This window comes from Strigops habroptila, chromosome 23 (genome assembly GCF_004027225.2).
Source record: "Strigops habroptila isolate Jane chromosome 23, bStrHab1.2.pri, whole genome shotgun sequence".
NCBI lineage: Eukaryota > Metazoa > Chordata > Aves > Psittaciformes > Psittacidae > Strigops > Strigops habroptila.
Genome location: NC_044299.2, coordinates 1,947,042 through 1,971,659, shown reverse-complemented (window position 1 = coordinate 1,971,659; position 24,618 = coordinate 1,947,042). Strand labels below are relative to the sequence as shown.

Genomic DNA, 24,618 nt, shown 5'->3' with positions numbered 1-24,618 from the left:
CCCCATCCCTGGCAGTGTTCAAGGCCAGGTTGGACACAGGGGCTTGGAGCAACCTGCTCTAGTGGAAGGTGTCCCTGCGCGGGGCAGGGGTTGGAGCTGGAGGAGCTTGAAGGTCCCTTCAACCCAAACCATTCCATGGTTCTCTGATGTCAGTCTGGAGCGTGGGGAGCAAACACTTTTCCTTGGCCTGAGCCCAGCTGCACGGATGCTCCCAATGCCTAAAGCGCACACCCCAAACCAGCCCAAACCCAGCCCTGATGAAAACCAACCAGAGAATGCGTCAAACAGAGCAGAAAATGGGTTTGTACATTCAGAGTTTATATCTGGAAAACAAAAAAGAAAGGAATGGAGGAATTAGATAGTATAAAAGTAGCACTGAACAGAGAGGGGCAGCAGGGCCCCTCGGAACCGCAACACCACACACGTGTACACGGAGGCTTGACAACACCCAACTCCCATGGGCTGTGATGGGCACCTCGGTCTGCTGGTCGGGAGACACCGAGTGCCTGGAGCACACCAAGCGTGACCCAACCCCATCCACGTGGCTTCAATGGGAACCCTCCAGCTGGAAGAAGCGGTTTCTCCCCGTGTCTGCGTTGGCACATCCCTGAGTCACATTCTCACTCCTCCCCTTCCAAATCCAGGCTCCTAAACAGGAAAACTGGGGTTGGGGAGAGGGAAAGAGGGACAGCATCATCAGTGGGGGTCCATCCATGGGACCCCCTCCATGGCAAAGAGGAGCCGGTTGTGTGACATGGGCCTCGCTGCCTCTTCCCAGCCAGAGCACAGGAAAACTGCCGAGGAGCAATGCCACGTTCACACCGATTCTTTACCTGTTTCCAAGCCACCTTCAGAGCGTTTCTGTGTCCATGGTGAGAGCTTTCCACACGGCCGTCTTCGGCATCTCATCCGAGATGTTAATCTCGGAAGGGTCAGCCCTGCAAGAGGTGTTTTCAGAGCAACCCGTGCCTACAGGAACTGATGCCACCAAGTGCCTTCGCATCAGCCAAACGGGGAACCCAAGGGCAGCGTAAGCATATGGGAGGTTTGGCTGGATGAGGGGTTTGGGGAGGCAAAGGCTCTCGCTGGGGTTTAGCCCTGGAGCAGGCTCCTGGGCCACTGCTCTACAGATCACACCTGCAGCTCCTCAGGGTTAAGCACAAGCACCTCCAGGTATCATAAAGTCCCTGATGATGCAAGTTTTGGGGTCAAATGTGAGTTGTGCAGCCACGTGCTTGGGCTCAGAGCCCTCCATCACCTCCTGCAGCCCTGCCCATACATCCTATTTACCCACCCAGCTGGCTTCTAGGGGATGCCCAAGGAAGATGCAAGTGGAGAGAACTGAGCCAAACACCTTCCAACTGATCTTGCCGGGGGGGTCCTGGCACTTGGTGGGGCTTTACCTGTCGCTGCTTTGCTTTGGGACATCCAACTTGCTGCTCTTCCCCAGCAGATGCAGCTGAACTGAATTTGCAGCAGCAGCTTCCATCATCTTGCGGGACTCCTGCCGGGAAAGGGACAAATCAAGGTCTCTGATCAAACTGAACCCCCAGTAAACCCACCGTGGGCTGCCCTCTCCTGCCCAACAGCAGCTTCAGCTGTTAGTGCAGCAGGGGAAAGATCTCTCACTCCAAGTATCTGGGGTGGTGCTAAGAACGCTCTTATGAGCAAACCTTTCCATAACAATCATCACCATCAGGTTTATTAGAAACTCATTTTAAAGAATATCCCTCTATTCGAGTGTTAAGCTCGCTGCTGATTTAGGAAGAACAGGTTACGATGTGGGATCCAGGCTGTTAGGATCCATTTCCATTTAGTTCTGCTCTTCCCCAACATTTAAAGACAAACTGGGACAGAAGCAGTCTCACAGCCCGAGGGAGATGTCCAGCTCCCAGCCACTGTTACCTCTTCTTCTTTGGCTTCATTTTTGGCATCGTCCAACCTCTTCTTCTTGCTTTCTGGCATGAGGTCATCCAGAAAGCTGAGCTCTCGCTTCGAGAAGCAGAAATCCATCACCTTCCGGACAAAGACGAGCGCCAAAACCTTCACGAGTAAGAGGGGAGATGCGGTGAGGCCAGAGATGCTGCTACATCTGCCTCCAGCTCTGCGAACGTCCCGGTGCCAAGCAGCACCAGCTCTTACCATCATGGGGAAGATGATGGCAGCACGGGACACCTTGATGGCCCAGAGCAGGACGAGGCAGATGAGCTGGATCAAGGTGAAGAAATGCACCTTTCGCAAGGGGACGTGCCGCAGGTAGATGAAATCCGGCTGGTGCTTTGCTGGCATCCAGAAGAGCTTCAAGCGGTCAAAGAACTGCAAGAGACAAGTGAAAAGTCACCACTGTGGGACTGTGGGAAGTTCCTGACCCTGTGGAGATGTGGAAGGAGTCTTCAGGATCTCACTTGCAGTGAGAAATCCTGGATCCCCCCATGTTCCTCCTGGGAGCAGCACCCATTTGTCCATGTATAGCCTGGCTTGCCCCCAAGAGCTGCCCACCACGCTGCAGTTATTCCCTGAGATTCTATTCTTGGCACTTCTTGGCCCACTGAATCCCCTGAATTCCCATCACTGGCAGGAACTGCCACCCCTTTGCTCTGGCAACAGGCAGTCCCCATCGCTACGAGAGAGACATTGAGGTGCTGGAGCGGGGCCAGAGAAGGGCCCCGGAGCTGGTGCAGGGCCTGGAGCACAAGTGTGATGAGGAACGGCTGAGGGACCTGGGGGGGTTTAGTCTGGAGAAGAGAAGGCTCAGGGGGGACCTTCTCGCTCTCTGCAACTGCCTGACAGGAGGATGGAGCCAGGAGGGGGCTGGTCTCTGCTCCCAAGGAACAAGGGATGGGACAAGAGGAAACGGCCTCAAGCTGCCCCAGGGGAGGTTTAGATGGAGCTGAGGAACAATTCCTTCCCCAAAGGGTGCTCAGGCATTGGAACAGGCTGCCCAGGGCAGGGCTGGAGTCACCGTCCCTGCAAGTGCTCACACCCCGTGTAGCCGAGGCCTCAGTGCCATGGGTTAGTGGTGGCCTTGGCAGTGCTGGGAATGGTTGGACTTGATGGTCTTGAAGCTCTTTCCCAACTGGGTGGATTCTGTGATTCTATGAATTCCCCATTTCCATGTCCCCAAAACACTGCCCTAAACCATGGAGCAGAGCGAACTCAACCTGCCTGCTCCTCCCAGCCCCATGGACCAACTCCACCTCCTCCACCAGCCTTTCCCCTACACAAAACACCCTCATTTCTTGCCTGCCCCAGGTTTTCCCTGTGCCACTTCCATGGAGCTGAGCTCCCAGGGCAGACGTGCTGCAAAGAGGCCGTACCTGAATTCCTCTGAGCGACGACACCCCCATGTAGAGAAAGACACCGTAAAGCACAGGCATTGGTATGAACTGCAAAGGAGAATGCAACGATGGACTGGATTAAAGCACATGGTCAGGGTGGCTGCTCTCTTCTATAGGTGCTGCCTAAAACCACCTCCAGCTTCCCACTTTCCAATGGCTTCAAGAGGGGTTTTAACCAGAGCATGCGAGGAGCTGACACTCTGCTTTAGGGGTTAGGTTGCTTCAGAATAATCCTATTTTCCAGAAAGGTTGGAGGCAAATAGGTGATTTCACCTGTGGAGAAACATTTCTCTGTGTTCTTGTGGCAATATGCAAAAGCGACGCGCCTCCTTTTAGCCTAAGGATGAGCTTACTTTGCAGCAGGAATGTGCCAGGAAGCCCATGGGGATGGTGTCAGTGTGTTCAGCTACTGAGAACGGCTCTGCTGAGGCATTTGGGGAGCAAATTGCAGCCAATAAAGTGCTGCCTGTTCTGAAAGGAGCAGATTTACTGGTCTGGATACACTTAGTTGTAACCCATAAACATGGGTGAACTTTCAGGTTCAAGCAGTGTCTTGCTCACTGTCCTCGAGCACGACAAAGTGGGGTCTGAAGGGCACAACCGAGGCTGGTGCCCACCATGGGTCAAGCCCCAAGGTTTGGGGTCACCGCCTCTTCCTCCTGCACTCCACAACTACTCCTCAGGCCCGGAGAGAGGGGACTATGAACAACCTCCAAGAAGCTCGTGGTCGTGGGGTGTTCTGCATTATCCTCTTACCTTCAAGGCAGACGTGAAGAAGACAGAGCAGCCCATGAGCACGAAGATCATCAAGCCAGTGACTCTCTGCTCTCGTATCCCCAGAAACTTGGGTTGTTCTCCCGGAGCTGAGCAGTCAGACTCCACTTTGAGGCTGTTCACGTGGGTGATGGACAGGACGGTCGCAGCCACAAACCAGGGCAGGCCCATCACGGAGCACACCCCCAGCATCACGGCCACCATGAAAAGGTCCAGGTGGTACCCGCATCCTTTCTGCAGGGAGCAAAACAACACACAGAGCACCCCAGAGCACATGAGCAAGGTGGGCTCAAACTCTGCTTGAGCTCAAGTCCTCGGAGCAGCTTCCAGTGTCTGAAGGGGGCTACAAGGATGCTGCAGAGGGACCTTCATCAGGGACTGTAGTGACAGGACAAGGGGTGATGGGTTTAAACGGAAACAGGGGAAGTTCAGGTTGGAGATAAAGAAGAAGCTCTTCCCTGTGAGGGTGCTGAGGCGCTGGCACAGGGTGCCCAGAGAAGCTGTGGCTGCCCCATCCCTGGCAGTGTTCAAGGCCAGGTTGGACAGAGCCTTGGGTGACATGGTCTAGTGTGAGACATCCCTGCCCATGGCAGGAGGTTGGAACTAGATGATCTTAAAGTCCTTTCCAACCCAAACCGTTCTAAGCCAACTTGACAATCTAAAACTAGAGCTGGAAAGGAGGATGTTTCCAGTCTCTGCACAAGCATCAGGCAGGAGCTCAGACAAAGTGGCTTTGGAGAGTTTGTGTGATATCTACTGTCCAAAAAAACCCAAAAAACTAAGAAACCGACTCTCTTTTTCATCCATGAGGAAATTTCCACCACTTGCAAGTAATATGTGGCTCTGATCCCAAAGATTTCTCATCCTCCTGTGTAACCATTAATGCAGGAGAGCCTCCTGCCCCACAGGCTGCCTTTGCCCCAAAGCAACGCCTTCACAAAGCCCTTGGAACAGGAGCTTCTCCCCAGCCATGCAGCCCACAGAGGGTTGGGGCCAGGCTCATCTCGTGCAGCCCCTGACCTTCAGCCTGTGCTCCTTCCTGTTCACGATAACGGCAGTGATCTGCTGGTCCATGAATATCAGGATGGTGCAGAGCAGAGCTGGGATGAGCGCAGCCAACACCGTCCACCAAGGGTTGGGTCCTATGGGGTTGATGAGCCACCCACGGTCATCTCTGGTGGGCTGCAACAGAGCACACACATCAGCATCCTCTGCCAGCCCAGCACCTTCACTGGCTTTGATGTTACCCTCCAACCCCACGTCAGAGCACGTCCCAGCCCTGGATTCATGTCAGCCTCTCCATGGGGTTCAGCCAGCACCTACAGACCCTTCTCTTGGAGGTATCTAGTTTAGGGGCTGTCTCGTTTCCAGAAGGAAACAGTGCACTTGGAGCTGGAAGAGGAGCTGGTCACACACCAGCTTCATCTCCTGCCCCGACATCACCTTGTGGTGGCATCCCCAGAGCCTGGAACCTGCTCCAGGCCCAAACCCCCCAGTACCTTGAACATATGGGGGACGTGGAGCTTGGGTGATGGGATCCCAACCATGAAGTCAATGAGCACCATGATGACGATGGCGAGGAAGACAGCAAAGTCACTTACTGTGGAGCGTACCTGGGGCAAGAAACCAGAGCTGAGAGGGGCCTCGCAAACAGGGCCGTAACAGGAGGTGGAAGGAGATGGGCTTGGGGGCATCATCAACGTTAAGCCTAGTTAACAAAATCCCACCCCTCTGAGCCATGCAGGCAAATCCCTTGGTTAGATACTGGTGCTGGGACTGTCCCTTTGAGATCTCGTGTCAGGCAATAAAGAAGTTGAATGAGGTGGAAAAGGGTTGAGTCAATTCAAACCTTAAAAGCACTATTAAAAGCTAATGAGACTGATGTCTGCCACTACAGCCACACTCACAGCTAACATGCGAGTAAGGCACTGAGGCATCGTTTGGACCTCAAAAGGAAGAAACATTGTCCTCTTCTACAGCAGCTCCACATTTGAATCAACATTCACCTTGAGCACAGAGGGTGGAAAATAGGGAAGACCTGATTTCCCAAGGGAAAAACCCAACCATCAACACAAAGACACAAAGAACCAGCTCCGGGGCAGGTCATGAGGCAGGCGAGAAGGTGGGAAATGCTACTATTGGTTTGCACCCATGGAGGTGAGTGAGGGACATCCAAGCTGATGGAGACCTCGGCCGTCAAGGTGACCAAGTGGTGGCAAATAGTGCTTAGTGCTCCGGGAAAGCCGCTGTGCAAAGTGGGGGCTGCTGCTGGTCACCATCTTCTACCTACTCTGGTTGGGAAGTAACGGCTGGTTTTAAACTTCTTCAACAAGCTCGACAGGACAAAGGTGGAGAAGAAGAGGATGCAGCACCAGAAGAGGACATTAGGCGTGTAGGGGCCGTTGCGTCCACATGCGGGTCCTTGAAACTCTCCGTGCACATAGCGACATTCCTGGGGAAACAGAGCATCAGGACACAAAGGCAGGGCACGTGCAGCAAGGAAACCTTGGAGAACTGGGGAGTGTTGAGGATCTTGGTCCAAGATCCACGATCTTGTGACTGCTGCTGACGGAGGTTTAGATTTAAGGAGCAGCAGCAGCCAAACAAGTGGCACATTGAACTGCACAGAGGAGAGCAGAGAGGTGGGCTTTGGTGGGACACCATACCGCAAGACCCATGGCACATCCTCCACTTGAATGGCAGGTAACTGTGGCTGAGGAAGACAACAGAGGGGAAGGAAACCTGGACACTCTTGGGGATAGAGAAAGAGGGAACAAGGCAGGCAGGCCAAGACAACCACGCTATCAATGGAGAAGAGACAAACTGTCGCTTCCCAGTGTGGGGCTGGCAAAACCTTGCCAGGAGGGGATGGAGATGCCCATAAGAGCCTCCCACCATGTGCCTGGGCTCTGCTTCAGGCAGCAACAGCCCGAGAGGTGGCTCAGGTGCTCCAGTTTCTGCATGTGCCTGCAGAGAGCACTGAATGGGGAAGCAAGGCCTGGAGTTCCTAGGAACCAGATGAGGAAGCCAGTTACCACCTTAAGCATGAACTCAAGCCCTCTGACTGCTGCAGCACTCAAACCACCCATTAAACCTTGCTCCTGGTCAGAAACATTGTTCTGCAACCAGGTTGAGGAGGATGGTTACTCCCCACAATGCTGGGGACAAGGTGGGCTGGATAAGGGGGATTCTCCTTCCCAGGACCAAGCGAGTTAAATCCACTCATTCCATTGAAGCGGAGCAGCACCAGCACAGGCTGAAGCCCATCATCACCTGAAGGGCTCTGACTTGGGCAACCAAGCGGATGCTCCTGGACCTCGTGGCTGCAGCACGAGGGAGCAGTGGCTCAGGGCACTTACAGTCACCGTCAGGTTCTCCCAGGCGATGCCAGACACGTTGATCTTGTTGCTCTCCCAGAAGCGCCGGGTTTCATTGCTGGGGTGGGTCGGGGCCTCACACTTACAGCTGGGAGGAGAGAAGCCAACACAGGGGTAAGGGAAAGGCGATGGAGGTGCAGCCCTGAGCTCCTGCCAGGGGGCAGCGGCCTTTTGGGAGGAGAACAACCCACTAGTAGATGGTGAGGAGGTCGAGCTTGCTGTGCATGTGCACAGGGTAGGTCTCTCGCAGGTGACTCAGCTTCTCGAGAGCCTCGTAGATGAAGATGATGCAGATGAGGGAGGCGAAGGCTTCCTCGGTGAAGCGGGTGATGTAGCACACCAGAGAGCTGGCGTCGGTGGCCACCAGCACGACGCAGAAGAAGGCGGTCCACAGCCCGATGCATGCCCGCAGCGAGAGGTACGAGAGCGCGTGCTCCCTGCGGAACAAGGGAAAGCCAAGGGTGGAAAGGCCAGAACCCAAGGAAGCCAAGGGTGGAAAGGCCAGCACGAGGGTCTGAGCTGTGCCTTCCTTTGGGAAGAGTTGGGAGCACTTTAGGAGCACTTCAGCTAATTCTTTAATGGCCATTATTGAACAGTTATCTTGTGTTAACACCTTGGAGGCTAAGGGAGGCCAGGACCCTGTTGTGGAAGGTGGTGTTCTCCCACGTCACCCTGATGCCCTAAGACCAAAAGTGGCTGGTTTGGCACCCAGTCACCTGCTACCAGCAAGTTAGGGTTTAAGAGGAAGCTGAATGGCAAGAAGGGTGGTTCATCTCCCAGCAGAGTCATCACAACCAAAGGACTGACACAGAAAACAGCCATTTCACATGAAAGGCTCCTGGTTTTTCAACAGAATCATCAAAACTAGAATATCCCACCACCTTGGGCACCCACATCCTTGGGATTTCTCCTTCTGCTTCACTTCAACTCTAAGAACCCCAAACAACCCCATCCATCCTTCAGAGACTCAGGGCTCCTGCACTATCATGCACTAGAGCAGCAGCGGGCAATGCTCGTGACACAGAAAACAACCCAAACCTAACAACTGCCACTAAGAAGAAGAGCAGGAAAACACCTTTTCCCCATCGCTGCCACCCTCTGAAGCTCCCGCAGCACCCAGCCCCAGCCCCAGCCCCAGCCTCACCTGCAGAACTTGTAGAGGATCTTCTCAAACACAAGGACGGGTCCGGTGCTGCCGAGGATGGTGAGAGGTTGGCCAGCAAAGAGGGAATACACCACGCCAGTCATGGATGCACCCAGCAGCGACTCCATGGCGCTCTGTGCCGGGAGGAGAGGCAGCAGTGAGTCAATACCTCACACATATGGACAGGAAAAAACCCCGAACAAAGCCCACCACAAAGCGAATTCACTGCAGCAAGGACTTGTGCGGGAGCGTTGTCCTCCCATGGGCCACCAACAGAGAGAGGTGCTCACTATGTGGCCTTTGGTCGCTTCCCCCAGCAGTCCCCCAAAGGTGATGACGGGGGACATGCAGGCACAGTAGAGGAAGAGGAAGGATGCCAGGCACTGCAGGCTCACACCATCCCGAAAGTCACTCCAGAACCACGGGGCTTTCCGCTTCACATCCAGGATCAAACCTCCAAAGAGCCTGGACCAAGGGAAAAGAAGAAGGGACTGTGCTCTTGGAAGAACACACCGAGTTTTCTTGGCTGCAGAAGGGCAACCACACGCATAGAGTAACTGCCCTTGCTAAAAGCACCCCCCTTCATCCCTTTCTATACCCAGCAGAAACCGAGGCACACAGAAACACCTCCAGCAAAAAGAGAAGGACCAAACCTGAGAGCTCATCCCCTCTTATGGCAACAGTGCCTTGCTCTGAGAAGCAGCAGGGCTCTACCTGGAGGTACCGACACATATCTCTCCAAGTCGAGGAAAGCTCTGGGCAATGATGCTGCGGCTGCATCCTCCAGCCCAAATCTGCCCAGCCCAAGGGACCGAGCCCTGCACTGAACCAACTAACCCCAGAAGGGAAGATGCACGCTCAGATTGGAGAGGTGAACAGCAAAACCACCCCAAACTGCCAAAGCTCACACCTTCCCGTCCGCTCCAGTTCAGGACCACTGTGCTTCTCCGGCTTACTGTGAGAAGTGCTGTCCTCAAGTGCTCCTGGCATCTTCCTTTTCTCCTGTGGAAATGGGAGTTGGATAAAGACAGGTATTTGTGAGGAGCTTGTTTTGCTCCTGGCCTGGGTATGTGCCTGTGTCAAACTGGGTCCCTGTCCCCCCGTTCCCCTCCACAGCACCCACCTGTGAGGGGACGCTTTTCGGGGGCTCGATTCGGATCGATGGATCCCACTCTCCCGGTGGCAGCACCGTGACCTGGTCGAGGAACTCATCGATGCCGGCCACGAGGTCAGCCCGGTCCTTGGCTTTGTATGCAACATCATGGAAAACCTGCCGACGGGAGACAACCTTTCTCAGGCGCCTGAACCAGTGCAGGAAGCCCTTGGCTAAATGCAAGATCATTTCCCCTCCAAATGTCCTGCTGGGAATGGCAAGAAATGTCCCCCCAAAGGAAAACCTGCCCATCTCTCATGTAATCATCTCCACCACAAGGCCCTGTCCCCCATGGCACACCATAGCCTTTGGCTGCAAGGGGAGAAGCTTTGCTGGCAGTGCCAGCGCTGGGGAGAGCGTGCTGGGGAACCTGGGGAGAAGGATGAGGTGCAGGATGCTGCCCAGGTGAGATTTCCACCTCCGGGATGGGGGGTGATGTGAATCCATGTGTTTGTTTGGGGTGTGAAGAAAGGGTGGGCTATTGCTGCAGGCAGCTGGGGCAGCAAATCCTCCTCCTCACTGCAGGGACAGGGAGAGGAGAAGAAAGCCGACAAGGACCCAGAGATGTCTCTTATCTCAGCGCACCTCATCTGTCATGATAGTAGCCATGGACCTGCCGATCTCATGGTACCGATGGGCTTTTCCTCCTGGTCCAAGCAAAACAAACAGGAACCTGGGCAAGAAAAACCAAGTGAGAGATCAGAACGTGTCCTTGCTCAAGGAGTGCCTGAGGAAATCCCCAGGAGCTCCCAGCTCCACAGGGGACTCAGAGGCACCAGCTCCGCGATGAGTTGGGAATTCATCAAACCGCATCACAAATGGAGCTTTGGGGCCAACTTCCACTGGGAAATTGGGTTTAAAAGATACAGCAGGGAAGGGAGAAACAAAGGTGAGGAGATGCGAGTGGGAGAAATGTGGCCTTCCTCCCTTGGGATGCCAAGCTCATGCATGCAATCCGATGGTGTTTGTTGAGGGGGGTGTGTTATAATAAACCCTTTGTGCTTCTCATTCCGACCTTGTTGGGATGGGAACTTCTGTCATGCCCGAGAGGAGGACAGCCGGGGTGAGGCGGACAAATGCCACGATGGGCTGGGGAAGGAAGTCCAGCTCTCCCACCAGCACGTTGGATGCTTCAGCCCCAGTGGGAATCTTCTTCAGGAAGTGCAGCTCCGCCTGGGCACGACAAGCGCTTTACAGGCAACTGCTCCAAGAGCGGAGCCCACAGCCCCCTGCAGCAGAGTCTGAAGGAGCAAATCTGGCCCTAAAGGCACACGAAAGCGACAAGTGCCTCACCTTGCTTAAGTCCATTGTGCTGGTCTCGTGGGTCACACCATTCTTAGCTTCTGCAGTGGTGGGAGAAGGATGAGGGCTGAGTGTTTGGGCTGTAGGAAAAAGACAGACACTCAGAAGGATGGGCAAGGAGCAGTTGGGACGTTGTTCCTTTGCCAGGACAAGCCTAATGGGAACCAAGCATTGCAGAAACCCTCTCTGGGTGCCAGAGCCTGCGGGAAGCCTGACCTGGCTTGTCGAGGAGGTGCAGCTCCGACTGCTTCTTGCTCCCGTCGGCGAAGGAGCGGACGATGGGGAGAAGGTTGTTTCGTTTCTTCTCGTTCTGGTGGTGATGCTTCTTCAGGAGCACCTCTCGCACTTGGGCCCTCGTGCGCTCCTCCAGCTCCGCGGGCTGCTCCTGCTGGCCCAGGATCATGTCTGCAGGTGGCAAAGGGAAATGAAGCGCTCAGAGCAGGGACAGGTCTGACCCCCGGCGCCCCTGTGCCACGCAGGGTGCCCTGGGCTGAGCTCAGCCTTGCTTAGCAAGGCATTGCAATACAGTCCAGCCTTTGAGGGAAAGGGTTTCCTTTCACTAAGAACCATCCTCTGCCAGATAAACTGATAAAACCTTATAACTGATAAACTGGTAAACTGATAACTGATGAAGTGATAAAGTGATAAAGTGATAACGGATAAACTGATAAACTGATAACTGATAAAGTGATAAAGTGATAACTGATAAACTGATAACATAAACTGATAACTGATAAACTGATAAATTGAGTTCGCGCAGGCAGAGCGAGCGGGATGGTGAGCACTCGCCTTAGGAGCAGGGCCCGCTGTGGGAGCTCTGCCCCGGCGGTGGCCAGCGTAGGCACCCAGACAGAGCCGATGAGAGGGGAGGCTGCGGCGCAGACCTCGGAGTGTAGAAAGTGCCTCGACTGGTCTCGTGAGGCGGGGGTGCACGATGGACAGGGCTGCACTCGGTGCGCTCTGGTGGAGGTCCTCCTGCAGCAGGTGGCTGAGCTGCGGGAGGCTGTTGGAGAGCTAAAAGATGCCAGGGAAGCTGAGAGGAAGCTGGGCTGCTTGCTCCAGGCTCAAACTGCGCAGGGGCTGCAAACGTCCAGCATTGCTCATATAGGAAAGAAGGAGGGCAGCAACCCAGGAAGCTGGGAATTAGTCAGGAGAAAAACGAACAAAAAAGGAGGAAGAGGACAATTAACGACAAGGGGCTTCCTCCTAAATCTGATGTCCCCACCCAGAACCGCTTCGCGGTTCTGCAGGAGGCTAATGAGAAAGCACCCACCACACCTAATGAGCACCCTGCTGATGCACCAGTAAAGAGGATCGCTACTGGTACCTCCAGGAAGAAGCGGAGGGTCATAGTAGTAGGGGACTCTACTTTGAAAGGCACAGAGGCACTCATCTGCCGGCCTGATCCAGTCTCGAGGGAGGTGTGTTGCCTGCCAGGGGCTCGGATCAGGGATGTTGCTGAGAGGCTGCCTGCTCTAGTAAGTCCTGCTGACTATTACCCCCTTCTAGTGGTCCATGTGGGTGCTAGAGATATAGACAGCAGTTGCCTGGAGGACATCAAGAAGGACTACAGAGCCCTGGGAGAGGTGGTTAGGGGCTCTGGAGCTCAGATAGTTTTTTCATCGATTCTCCAGGGCAAAGGGGAGGACCTTCAAAAAGCTAGGCGTGTCTGGCAGGTTAATAAATGGTTAGAATGCTGGTGCCATAGTCAGGGGTTTGGCTATTTAGAACATGGGGCTCCATTTGGGAGGCCAGATCTACTGGAGGCTGGTGGAGCTGGTCTGACAAAGAAGGGGAAGAGCTGTTTTGGTAGGAGGCTTGCCAGGCTGGTCAGGAAAGCTTTAAACTAGATGTGTTGGGGGAGGGGAGCATTGATCCATCCCAACATTCCTGGTCAGTTGCCAGCACCTGTAATAAGTGCTTGGAGCGATGTAGAGATGTTCCAGCTGCCCCAGCCATTGAGTCGGCTTCATTTGGAGCTCTGCTAAGGTGCCTCTATACAAACGCCCGTAGTATGGGGAACAAGCAAGAGGAATTAGAGATGTGTGCAAGGCTACGGGAATATGATGTCATTGGTATCACAGAAACATGGTGGGATGGCTCCTATGACTGGAATGTTGGAATGGAAGGTTACAGGCTGTTTAGAAAAGACAGGCCAGGCAGACGGGGAGGGGGCGTTGCTATCTATGTCAGTGATAGGCTAGAGAGTATGGAACTCTGTCTGGGGACGGGTGATGAGGTAACAGAGTGTTTGTGGGTCAGGATCAAAGGGAAAACAGCAACAGGGGACATTACGGTGGGGATCTGTTACAGGCCGCCTGATCAAGAGGACTCTGTGGATGAAGCGCTCTACAGACAGATAGGAGCAGCCTCACGCTCGCAGGCCCTGGTCCTCATGGGGGACTTCAACCATCCTGACATCTGTTGGAGGGACGGTACGGCCCGGCACAAGCAATCCAGGAGGTTCCTCGATTGTGTGGAAGACAACTTCCTCTTTCAAGCAGTAGAGGAGCCGACGAGGAGAGGTGCCATGCTGGACCTTGTGCTCACCAACAGGGAGGGACTGGTTGGAAATGTAACGCTCCAGGGCAGCCTTGGCTCTAGTGATCACGAGATGGTTGAGTTTGAGATCCTCAGGACAGTGAGAAGAGCATGCAGCAAGCTCACTGCCCTGGACTTCAAGAAAGCAGACTTTGGCCTCTTCAGGAGCCTCCTTAGTAAGGTTTCATGGGATACAGTCCTAGAGGGCAGGGGGGCCCAAGACTGCTGGTTGGTATTCAAGGATCACCTGCTACGTGCTCAAGAGTGTTGCATCCCGACTAGAAGAAAGTGCAGCAGGAGGGCCAGGAGACCTCCATGGATGGACAAGGAGCTGCTGAGGAAACTTAGAGGGAAAAAAGAAGCTTATAGAAGGTGGAAGCGAGGACAGGCGGCCTGGGAAGAATACAGGAACATTGCCCGAGAAGCTAGGGACCAGGTTAGGAAAGCTAAGGCCCAGTTAGAATTAAGTTTGGCAAGGGATGTAAAAGATAACAGGAAAGGATTCTATAGATACGTAGCAAATAAAAGACAGGCTAGGGACAATGTAGGCCCTCTCCAGAAGCTATCAGGAGAACTGGCTACCATGGATTTGGAGAAGGCTGAGGTTCTTAATGACTTCTTTGCCTCAGTCTTCACCAGCAAATGCTCTGACCACACAACCCAAGTCTTGGAAAGCAAATGCAGGGACTGTGAGAACGAAGACCTTAGGCCCACTGTAGGAGAGGATCAGGTTCGAGACCATCTTAAGAACCTGAACGTGCACAAGTCCATGGGACCTGATGAAATCCATCCACGGGTCCTGAAGGAGCTGGCGAATGAAGTTGCTAAGCCACTGTCCATCATATTCGAAAAATCCTGGCAGTCAGGTGAAGTTCCTGATGACTGGAAGAAGGGTAATATAACCCCCATTTTCAAGAAGGGGAAGGTGGAAGACCCGGGGAACTACAGACCAGTCAGCCTCACCTCTGTGCCTGGCAAAATCTTGGAACAGTTTCTCCTGGAAAACATGCTAAGGCACATGAAAAACAACGAGGTGGTTGGTGACAGCCAACATGGCTTCACTAAGGGGAAATCCTGCCTGACCAATTTGGTGGCCTTCTATGATGGAGCCACGGAACTGATGGACAGCGGCAGAGCAGTTGATGTCATCTACCTGGACTTGTGCAAAGCATTCGACACTGTCCCACATGACATCCTTGTCTCTAAATTGGAGAGACATCAATTTGATAGATGGACCACTCGGTGGATAAAGAACTGGCTCGATGGCCGCACGCAAAGAGTTGTGGTAAATGGCTCGATGTCCAGTTGGAAACCTGTAACGAGTGGTGTCCCTCAGGGATCGGTGTTGGGACCGGTCCTGTTCAACATCTTTGTCGGTGACATGGACAGTGGGATTGAGTGCGCCCTCAGCAAGTTTGCCGACGACACCAAGCTGTGTGGTTCGGTTGATACGCTGGAGGGAAGGGATGCCATCCAGAGGGACCTTGACACCCTTGTGAGGTGGGCCGATGCCAACCTTATGAAGTTTAACCAAGCCAAGTGCAAGGTCCTACATCTGGGTCGGGGCAACCCCAGGCACTGCTACAGGCTGGGCAGAGAAGAGATTCAGAGCAGCCCTGCAGAAAAGGACTTGGGGGTGTTGGTTGACGAGAAGCTTAACATGAGCCGGCAGTGTGTGCTTGCAGCCCAGAAAGCCAACCGTATCCTGGGCTGCATCAAAAGAAGCGTGACCAGCAGGTCGCAGGAGGTGATCCTGCCCCTCTACTCTGCTCTTGTGAGACCCCACTTGGAGTACTGCGTACAGTTCTGGTGTCCTCAACATAAAAAGGACATGGAGCTGTTGGAGCGAGTCCAGAGGAGGGCCACGAGGATGATAAGAGGGCTGGAGCACCTCCCATATGAAGACAGGCTGAGAAAGTTGGGGCTGTTCAGCCTGGAGAAGAGAAGGCTGCGTGGTTACCTCATAGCAGCCTTCCAGTATCTGAAGGGGGCCTACAAGGATGCTGGGGAGGGACTCTTCCTTAGGGACTGTAGTGGTAGGACAAGGGGTAATGGGTTCAAACTTAAACAGAGGAAGTTTAGATTAGATATAAGGAAGAAGTTCTTTACAGTGAGGGTGGTGAAGCACTGGAATGGGTTGCCCAGGGAGGTTGTGGATGCTCCATCCCTGGCGGTGTTCAAGGCCAGGTTGGACAGAGCCTTGAGCCACATGGTTTAGGGCAAGGTGTCCCTGCCCATGGCAGGGGGGTTGGAACTAGATGATCTTAAGGTCCTTTCCAACCCTTACGATTCTATGATTCTATGATTCTATGATAACTGATAAAGTGATAAAGTGATAACTGATAAAGTGATAAAGTGATAACTGATAAACTGATAACTGATAAACTGATAAATTGATAACTGATAAAGTGATAAAGTGCTAAAGTGATAAAGTGATAACTGATAAACTGATAACTGATAAACTTATAAATTGGTAACTGATAAACTGGTAAACTGACAAGCTGATAACTAATAAAGTGATAAAGTGATAAAGTGATAAAGTGATAACTGATAACTGATAAACTCATAAATTGATAACTGATAAACTGGTAAACTGACAAACTGATAACTGATAAGCTGATAACTGATAAACTGATAAGCTCTGCCTTTCTAACTCCTATATCCTGATGTTAAGGCAAATGAAAAGAAAAAGAAATAACACAAGGAAATGACTTGTAATAAATAGTTTCCTTAATGAGGTTCAGCTCTTACACAGACTCTGTGTTCCTAAGAGCTAAGCCCTGACACACGCTCCTTTCTGGCTGGAGAATATCCTCTAATGCTTTCTAACCCCACAAATTGCTTTCTAAAGGACCCCCTATTGGAAGGAAAAGCTGGTGGGACTGCTGCATGGCCAGCCTACACCCAAACCCAACTCACAGCTCAAACCCACTGCGGGTCTTCTGGGAAAGGACATGCCCTTGTGTTGGATTCGGGAGTGAAGGGGGGACGCGGTACCTGCGATCTCTTCCATGCTGTTGGCACAAACATCCAGCAGCACCATCCCATTGATGAGGCAGCTCCTCAGCTCAAAGAGGCTGTGCAAGGACAATGTGGCCACGTAGGGCTTGCTCCAGCGCTCGCCGCCGTCTTCTACGTCCTCCTCAAACTTCAGCCACCTGCAGACATCGGGCACCATCAGCCCCATGGCAGAAACCAGCCCCACTGATGAAGCTATGGGGTGCCAAGAGGAGAGAGCTCCTCACATCAGCTCCTGCAGCTGAAAGAGCTCCTCATCCTGGAGAGCGGAGAGCAGAGCCCGGGGGCACAGCCAGCAGCAGGGATTTACCTTGCTGTCTCCTTCCACTCGGCATCTTTGCCGTCTTTCAGGCAGATCTCATCCAGCTCGGTGAACAAGTCATGGGGGACGTGCTGCTCGTCCTCCTCAGTCCCAAGGATGAACTGCACCCGCTGGGATGGGGTGTCTGGGGGCAGAAGACAAAGCCCCATCCCATTACCATCCCTGAATACGGCCCATCACACTCACATGCAAAGTGGGCATTGGATCAGCACCAGTTCAGCTGTAAATACTGGGCTAACCCCTCTCCCCTGGGTCTGTCCAGGTTTGCACAGAGCCACGGGGAAGAAGAAGCATCTACACCACGTTCCCATGGGATGGGCTGCTTTCCTTCCCCACATTTCCCTTAAAGCCAGGATCCTTCTGCAGAGGGATCTGGACAAGCTGGATCCATGGGCCAAGGCCAGTGGGGTGAGGTTCAACAAACTGACTTCGATTTTCATTGCCTTAAATAACTAACAAAACAAGTGGGAAAAGTTTGGGAAAAGGGGGTCTTGCTGGATAAGGCCCCTTTCCCTCGGGATAACAGCAAGCCATGCAGACTCACTGCTTGCAGCAGACCCAGCACCCGCCGCAGTGGAGGAGGACTCACAGTGGTAGCCCTGCTCCGTCGGGGCAGAGTCCTTCTCCCGTTCCCGTTTCCGATCCTTGCGGCTGTGGGGCCGGTGGTGCCGGTGGCTCTGCCGCACCAGCGGCATCCGCACCCCCACATACAGGGTCCGGTGGCCTGCGGGAAAGCAGCAGTGGCATCACTCTCAATGCTGTGGAGATGGGTGAGGCTGGTGCCATGGTGAAAGCAGTGCAGCCATCCCAGAGGAAACACCAGCTTCCCTTCATTGTATGTTCCCTGAAGGTCACAGACCTGTCCTTTTTCCAGGCCGATTTTACTTAACCTTTGCCACCACAGTGACAAGTGACGGCTCTGGGTCATCTAAAAGTGCCCTGAAAGTATTAAAACTCTTCTCAAAGTCCAGCTTTGGCTGGACAACACTCAGCCTGCGACAGGAGGGAATCGTGTTTAAAGGCTTTGAATGGCACAAGGCGACAAGAGAAGATCAAATCAGTTCCATCCACTGGTTCTCGGGATGTCTCCAAGCCATGAGCAGCCTCTGCGAGGAAATGAGCCCTGAATTACCCAGCCCCGTGGCTACAACTCGCCCCGTGGCCCCCATGGGGGCTTTTCCCCTCTCTTTATAAGCCAAAACATTCCAAAATGCTGCGATAAGTGTGCTGCTTCTGTAAGAAGCACGATGGGTTTTGCTGCACATGATGTGACGCCGAGCGAGGGACGTGGCAGGGACTTTGTGCCCAGGATCTCAGCACACACTCACCTTCCAGCTCCTCCTTCTCATAGTGAATGTTGACAACGTTGCTCGTTCTTCCCTGGTCAATCACTGCCTCTTCGTCATGTCTCTGTTTAGCAAGGAGATGAAGGTACAAGTTGGGTGTATAGAACCCTAGAATGGTTTGGGTTGGAAGAGACCTTCAAAGCTCAGGTAGTCCAACCCCCTGCAATGAGCAGGGATGACATCAACTAGATCAGGTTGCTCAGAACCACGTCCAGCCTGGCCTTGGATGTGTCCAGGGATGGGGCATCCACCACCTCTGTGCCAGGGTAACCTGTGCCAGGGTTTTCCCACCCTCATTGTAAAGAATCTCTTCCTCACATCCAGCCTCAACCTCCTCTTTTAGTTTAAAACCATCACCCCTCATCGTGTCCCTACAGGCCCTGCTGAAAAGTCTCTCCCCATCTTTCTTATGGGCCCCTTTTAAGCACTGAAAGGCCACAACAAGGTCTCCGCAGAGTCTTCTCTTCTCCAGGCTGAACAAGCCCAGCTCTCTCAGCCTTTCCTCACAGGAGAGGTGCTCCATCCATCTGATCATGTTGGTGGCTTTCTCTGGCCCTTCTCCATCCATGTCTTTCCTGTGCTGAGGACTCCAGAGCTGGATGCAGTACTCCAGGTAGGGGGCCCCTACTCCAGGTAGGGGGCTCACCAGAGTGGAGTAAAGGGGCAGAATCATCTCTCTTGACCTGCTGCGTTGACCTGACTCCTCTGGATGCAGCCCAAGACACGATTTACCTTTTGGGCTGGAAGCGCACATGGCCTGCTCATGTCCAACCTTTCACCCACCAGTACCCCCAAGCCCTTCTCCTCAGGGGTCCTCTCCATCCCTTCATCCCCCAGCCTGTATTGATACCAGGGGTTGCCCCGACCTACGTGCAGGGGCAACCTCAGCACCCTCACAGGGAAGAGCTTCTGCCTTACATCCAGCCTGAACTTCCCCTGTTTCAGTTTGAACCCATCACCCCTCGTCCTATCGCTCCAGTCCCTGATGAAGGTCCCTCTCCAGCACCCTTGTAGCCCCCTTCAGGCACTGGAAGCTGCTCTGAGGTCTCCACGCAGCTTCTCTCGTGTGACCATGCAGCCAATTCCTCATCCACCAAAGAGTCCCCCCATCAAACCCATCTGTCTCCAATCCAAGACAAGGATGTTGTGGGGGACTGCGCCAAAGGCTTTACAGAAGTCCAGACAACGTCCGTAGCCCTTCCTTTGTCCTCTGATGTAGTTACACCACCATAGGCGGCCTTTAGGTTAGTCAGGCAGGACTTGCCCTTGACTGTCTTGAACCACCTCCCTGTCCTCCATGTGCAGAGCTCCCTTAACCTCCCTCCAGCCACCTTCCACCCCTGTGTCCACACAAGTCCATGACCATCACGCCTCTGCATACCTCCTCCTATAACATCACCTATCTTGTCTACAATGTGAGCCTGGAGGTATTCACTACAGGGAGAGAGGGCTGAGTGTTTTGGACACCCCCAGAAGTCCCCTCCTGCTTCCTCCTGCTTTGTTCTTGCAGTTCCTTTCTAAAAAGACAAAAAGGGATGTCTGAGGCAGGGGGGAACCCCCAAAACCTTCCCTTTTCGTGGCAGCAGCTTTCATGCCCACAGTGATACCTGCAGGTCTCACTAGATGGCACCTGGGCACAGGACGTGGCCACCAACAGCCTTCAAAGGCCCTCAGGAGCCTGCAAGGACAAAGCTTCATCTTCTGCTTGGACCAAGTGCATTTTCCCTGGAGAACATCCTTTTTGTCCTTGCAAAAGCCAAGGGCTGAGAGCTGGTGTCCTTCTCGCCTGAACTGCCACTGCCAGTGCTGCAGGAAGAGCATTTGTGCCTCAACAGCCAAAGGAGAAGCACAGGAGCAACCAGAAATGAGTCGTTTTGCTTCTCTTTGCCACTGGGGCTGGGAAGGGGATTACCAGGATTTGTGCCTTCAAAGAACTAAAAAGCCAACCACGTCTCACACTCGAGCTGCTGCTGCAGCTTTGAAAGGGCCTCCTGGAAACACTTGATATCGCTTCTCTTCAGGCTGCTCTTCCAATTGCCTTGAATGTCTTAAATACGAAAGAAAATATGCTCCTGCCACTGGGTTTCTCCTCCCTTGCCTGCCTGGACAGTGACTCCCCCAAGAAAGCCAAAATCTGTTCACCCATGCAAAGAAAATCTCTGCAATGCCCAAACCCCCTCTAGTTTCCATCAGTTTCCAAATCATTCCTCTATTAAAGGCGCAAAGGGGAAGCTTTGGGACTGATAACGATGCATGAACCATGGAGACCTCTTAAAAACCAGAGCAGAAATAACTTGCAGTGATTTAAGCTGCACACGCTAACACGAAATCTGCTTCTCATGCCCCAAATCACTGCGCGGAGAGAAGAGCAGCATCATTGCCTCCCGCTCGCTGCTTCATGTGCTGAGCAAGAGGAGCAGATGCTCCTGCCTGGAAATGAGGCTCCTGGTCCCTGGGGACTCATTTCAGACGCGACTTGATGCCACCTCCCCCCCAGCTCCTGGGACTCACCATGGGACCGGATTATCCGGTGCCTCCAGCTTTCCCATCCTCTCCCCAGTGCCAGCACAGCCCCACTGCCTGTGGCTATTTGGTCTATTTGGATCTTAGTAAAGCGTCTGGCGCTGTCTCCCACAGTGTTCTGCTGGAGAAACTGGCTGCTCGTGGCCTGGCTGGGAGGACCCATTGCTGGGGTGAAAACTGGCTGGATGGCCGAGCCTAAAGAGTGGTGGCGAATGGTGTCACTTCTAGTTGGAGACTGGTCACTAGTGGTGTCCCTCAGGGCTCGGTGTTAGGGCCAGTGTTGTTCCATATCTTCATTGATGATCTGGATGAGGGGCTCGAGGACACCCCCAGTGAACCTGCAGATGACACCAGGTTGGGTGGGAAGCTCTGCAGAGGGATCTGGACAGGCTGGATCCATGGGCCAAGGCCAATGGATGAGGTTCAACAAGGCAAAGTGCCGGGTCCTGCACTTGGGCCACAACAACCCCCTGCAACGCTCCAGGCTTGGGGCAGAGCGGCTGGAAACTGCTCATGGGAAAGGACCTGGATTGATGGAGCTGAACATGAGCAGCTTGTGCCCAGGCAGCCAAGAAGCCCCCAGCATCCTGGCCTGGCTCAGCACCAGTGTGGCAGCAGGGCCAGGGCAGTGACTGTCCCCCTGTGCTGGGCACTGGTGAGGCTGCACCTCGGATCCTGGGTCAGTTCTGGGCCCCTCACTACAGGAGAGACATTGAGGTGCTGGAGCGGGGCCAGAGAAGGGCCCCGGAGCTGGTGCAGGGCCTGGAGCACAAGTGTGATGAGGAACGGCTGAGGGACCTGGGGGGGTTAGTCTGGAGAAGAGAAGGCTCAGGGGGGACCTTCTCGCTCTCTGCAACTGCCTGACAGGAGGATGGAGCCAGGAGGGGGCTGGTCTCTGCTCCCAAGGAACAAGGGATGGGACAAGAGGAAACGGCCTCAAGCTGCCCCAGGGCAGGTTTAGATGGAGCTGAGGAACAATTCCTTCCCCAAAGGGTGCTCAGGCATTGGAACAGGCTGCCCAGGGCAGGGCTGGAGTCACCGTCCCTGCAAGTGTTCACACCCCGTGTAGCCGAGGCCTCAGTGCCAGGGGTTAGTGGTGGCCTTGGCAGTGCTGGGAACGGTTGGACTTGATGGTCTTGAAGCTCTTTCCCAGCCTGGTTGATTCCATGACTCTATGATTCCAACTCCTCCAGAAGCATCCTTGTATAAGCCCGGCTCAGGTTCATCCTCACGCGGGCACTGGGTTTGGGGGATAACTGCACCTCCAGATCAATGCAGATTCCCCTCAGGACCCTGAGGGACCCTCACTGAGCTGAGAGGAGCTCCGAGTGCACCAACGGCAGAGGCACAAGGAGTGACCATTACAGAGTCACGGCCTCCATCCCTTTGGTGCTGCAATAAACCCCTGTTAGCCAGAGGCAGTCCTAGCATGGCACGGAAAGGCCCAGGTAAGTGACTTTTCCCCTCTCCTCACTATCTCCAGCCCTACTTTGTTTTCCCAGCTGAGCTAATCTGCTATTTCCATCCTAACAACTTGTTTGCTCTAATGAACTTCCTTGCAAAGGCTCAGCACAAAGGTTACCTCTCTGGCTCGCCCTGAAAGGTGACACAGGGTGTTAAATAATCCAGCGAAGGAAGGTGACACCAAGGTCTCATCAGCTCAAATCCCATCCTGATCCAGGCTCTGCTTCTCTATTATTTCATATTAAAGCTTCAGGAGCAAACATAGGAGGAAACAGGACAAGCGGGTCCATGGCAAGATGCTCCGAGCATCCCATCGCCCTCCCCAGCCAGTGCAGCATCCCCAGAGTCATCCCGAGCCTGGCAGGGAGATGAAACCAAAGGAAATGTCCCCATTCCACACTCACTCAGTCCCCGTGAGGCCGCTCAAATGGACTCAGGGGGGTTAATTCCCTGAGGAAATTGCTGGAGGATTTAAGGATTTCATAGAGCTGCAGGGTTATGGACTTGCAGGCTTGGGATGCGATGGAGCAGGAAGGAGAGATACCTCTGGGATGTTATCGCAGCCCAGGACGGGTACCAGCACTTGCAGGTGCTTTGCCTTCCCCCTCCATCCTGCTGCCAGGTGCCTTCATCCACCCGGCTCAGTGCAACTCCTCTTGCCCTGGGGAAGCTTTGGTGTAGGTGAGGACGAGGCAAAGCGCAAAGCAGAGGTTCAGGTCGGGCTTTGAGTGCTCCTGGTGCCAGGGAAGTCATCGTATGACCATGCAAATCTCGGGTCCAGCCCCCTTGTCCCGTCACACGTGAGCAGAACTGGCCACCGGCAGTGGGAGGGAGGGTCAATGTCATCAGCTCACCCGCCATGGGACCGATAACACTGATCCTGGTGTTGTTATGGGGTGAGGGTAACAAAAGCCAAACTGGGGGCTGCTGTGCTGGTGGAGCAGAGGCGCCCTCCCTGCCCTCCTCCATCTCCACCCTGACTGGACAAAGCCACCGTCCTCATGGCTCCATCCTTCACTGACCCCCCACCGGGCCCCCTCCAGCTCCTGGGCCAGGATTTGAGCTGTGGTGGGGCTGGAGCCGGGCGCTTGCAATGGGAGGGAACAGGTCTCCAGAGCCCCAGAGTGGGGCTGCGAGGGGAAGGATGCAGGTCCCAGCCGAGCATCATCAGGACATGTCAGCCCTTGCTGGGGGAGACGTAAATTCCTCTCGCTCGTTCCCATGAGCTCGCATTTCAGATGAATCAATTCCCCACCTCATTTGCCACCAAGAGCAGCTCCCCCCGCCAAGTCCCATGGGGTCACACAAGGAGATGCTGAAAGGGGGGGGGCCCCAGCTGCACCCCGGCACTGGGCACAAAGCGCCTGGTGGGGACAAAAGCATCCTCCCCACCCATGACTGGTGTCGTGGGGCTCTGTGGGGGGACAGCGGCTTTGTTCCCCCTCCAAAGGGCCCACGGCATCGCTACATGTAGATGCGGAGGAGACGACAAGGGGGGCCCAGCGGAGAGCCCCCCAACAGGCATCGCGCAGGTGCCTTCCTCCCCTCCTCACATCCCTCCTGCACCCGCCATCAGCACCCCTCGCCCCCCATCTCCGCCTTGCAGATGCCTCGCACCCCCCCTTCAGAGGCCCGGCACCCCCCCGCACATCCCCGGCACCCCATTTTGCAGGCACCTCCCAAGCACCCTCATCCCCCCCCGCTCCTTGCGCGCCCCTTAGACCCCCCATGCACCCATCCGCCTTTGCAGACGCCTCCCCCATGCACATCCCCCCCCCCCCGCCATCGGAAATGCCGCAGTGAGCAGCCACGGAGCATCCTCCGGCCGCCCGGGGGTACCGGCCCCCCCGGCCGCTGCCCCCCCCACCTGGTAGCTGAGGATGCCGTCGGGCTCGTTGCTGCCGGCGGGCATGGCGGGGCCCGGGCACCCCCCCGGGGCTGGGGGCCAGGGGGGGCCGCAGCCGGCTGCAGCCCCGGCGCCGCTCACACCGGCTCCACCATCGCCCGGAGCCGGGGACAAACCCCGCCCAGGGCCGGGGGGGGGCGGCGGGCGGAGGGAGGAGGCAGGGCCGGGGGGGTCGGGGGAGCAGCGCCCGGGGAGGGTTCCACGGACCCGCTTCTGCAGCGCCCCCCCCCTCAACCCCGGGCCCCGCCGGCATCTTAGTGACACCCCCCCCCCCCAGCATCACCACCCGGCATCACCTCGAGCCCCTTTAGTATCATAGCGACCCCCCCCCAGCATCACCCCCCAGCATCACTCTGATCCCCACCAGCACCTTAGTGACCCCCCCCAGCATCACCCCTCCAGCATCACCC

General features: G+C 54.7%; 1 protein-coding gene across 3 annotated transcripts; it reads right to left on the bottom strand.

Annotated features, from left to right (window-relative positions):
* Positions 1-297: 297 nt before the first annotated feature.
* SLC4A8 (solute carrier family 4 member 8) lies at positions 298-24,321 on the bottom strand. 3 transcript variants are annotated; one of them, XM_030510672.1, is made up of 25 exons: positions 24,170-24,321; positions 18,298-18,379; positions 17,559-17,693; positions 16,958-17,093; positions 16,627-16,787; positions 11,305-11,493; positions 11,080-11,168; positions 10,802-10,959; positions 10,372-10,459; positions 9,757-9,903; positions 9,544-9,635; positions 8,924-9,098; positions 8,634-8,767; positions 7,681-7,926; positions 7,472-7,577; positions 6,403-6,564; positions 5,612-5,725; positions 5,133-5,294; positions 4,095-4,346; positions 3,318-3,386; positions 2,143-2,316; positions 1,906-2,043; positions 1,404-1,504; positions 834-938; positions 298-661 (listed from the first exon to the last, which is right to left on the bottom strand). In XM_030510672.1, exons 1-24 carry the CDS (start codon positions 24,212-24,214, stop codon positions 851-853), a joined length of 3,243 nt encoding a protein of 1,080 aa, XP_030366532.1. In that variant the 5' UTR covers positions 24,215-24,321; the 3' UTR covers positions 298-661; positions 834-850. The 3 variants fall into 3 exon arrangements, 2 of the variants coding, with proteins under 2 accessions (XP_030366532.1, XP_030366533.1); XR_004390012.1 differs by having other exon boundaries at positions 298-648; positions 6,403-7,577; XM_030510673.1 differs by lacking the exon at positions 6,403-6,564.
* Positions 24,322-24,618: the final 297 nt, after the last annotated feature.

Coding starts and splice junctions, on each gene's coding strand:
- SLC4A8 (XM_030510672.1), bottom strand. CDS start 24,214: ATGCCCGCCGGCAGCAACGAGCCCGACGGCATCCTCAGCTACCAG. Junction 17,094..17,558: donor GACGGAGCAGGGCTACCACT/GTGAGTCCTCCT, acceptor TTCTGCCCCCAG/ACACCCCATCCCAGCGGGTG. Junction 7,927..8,633: donor ATCCTCTACAAGTTCTGCAG/GTGAGGCTGGGG, acceptor CTTGTTCCGCAG/GGAGCACGCGCTCTCGTACC.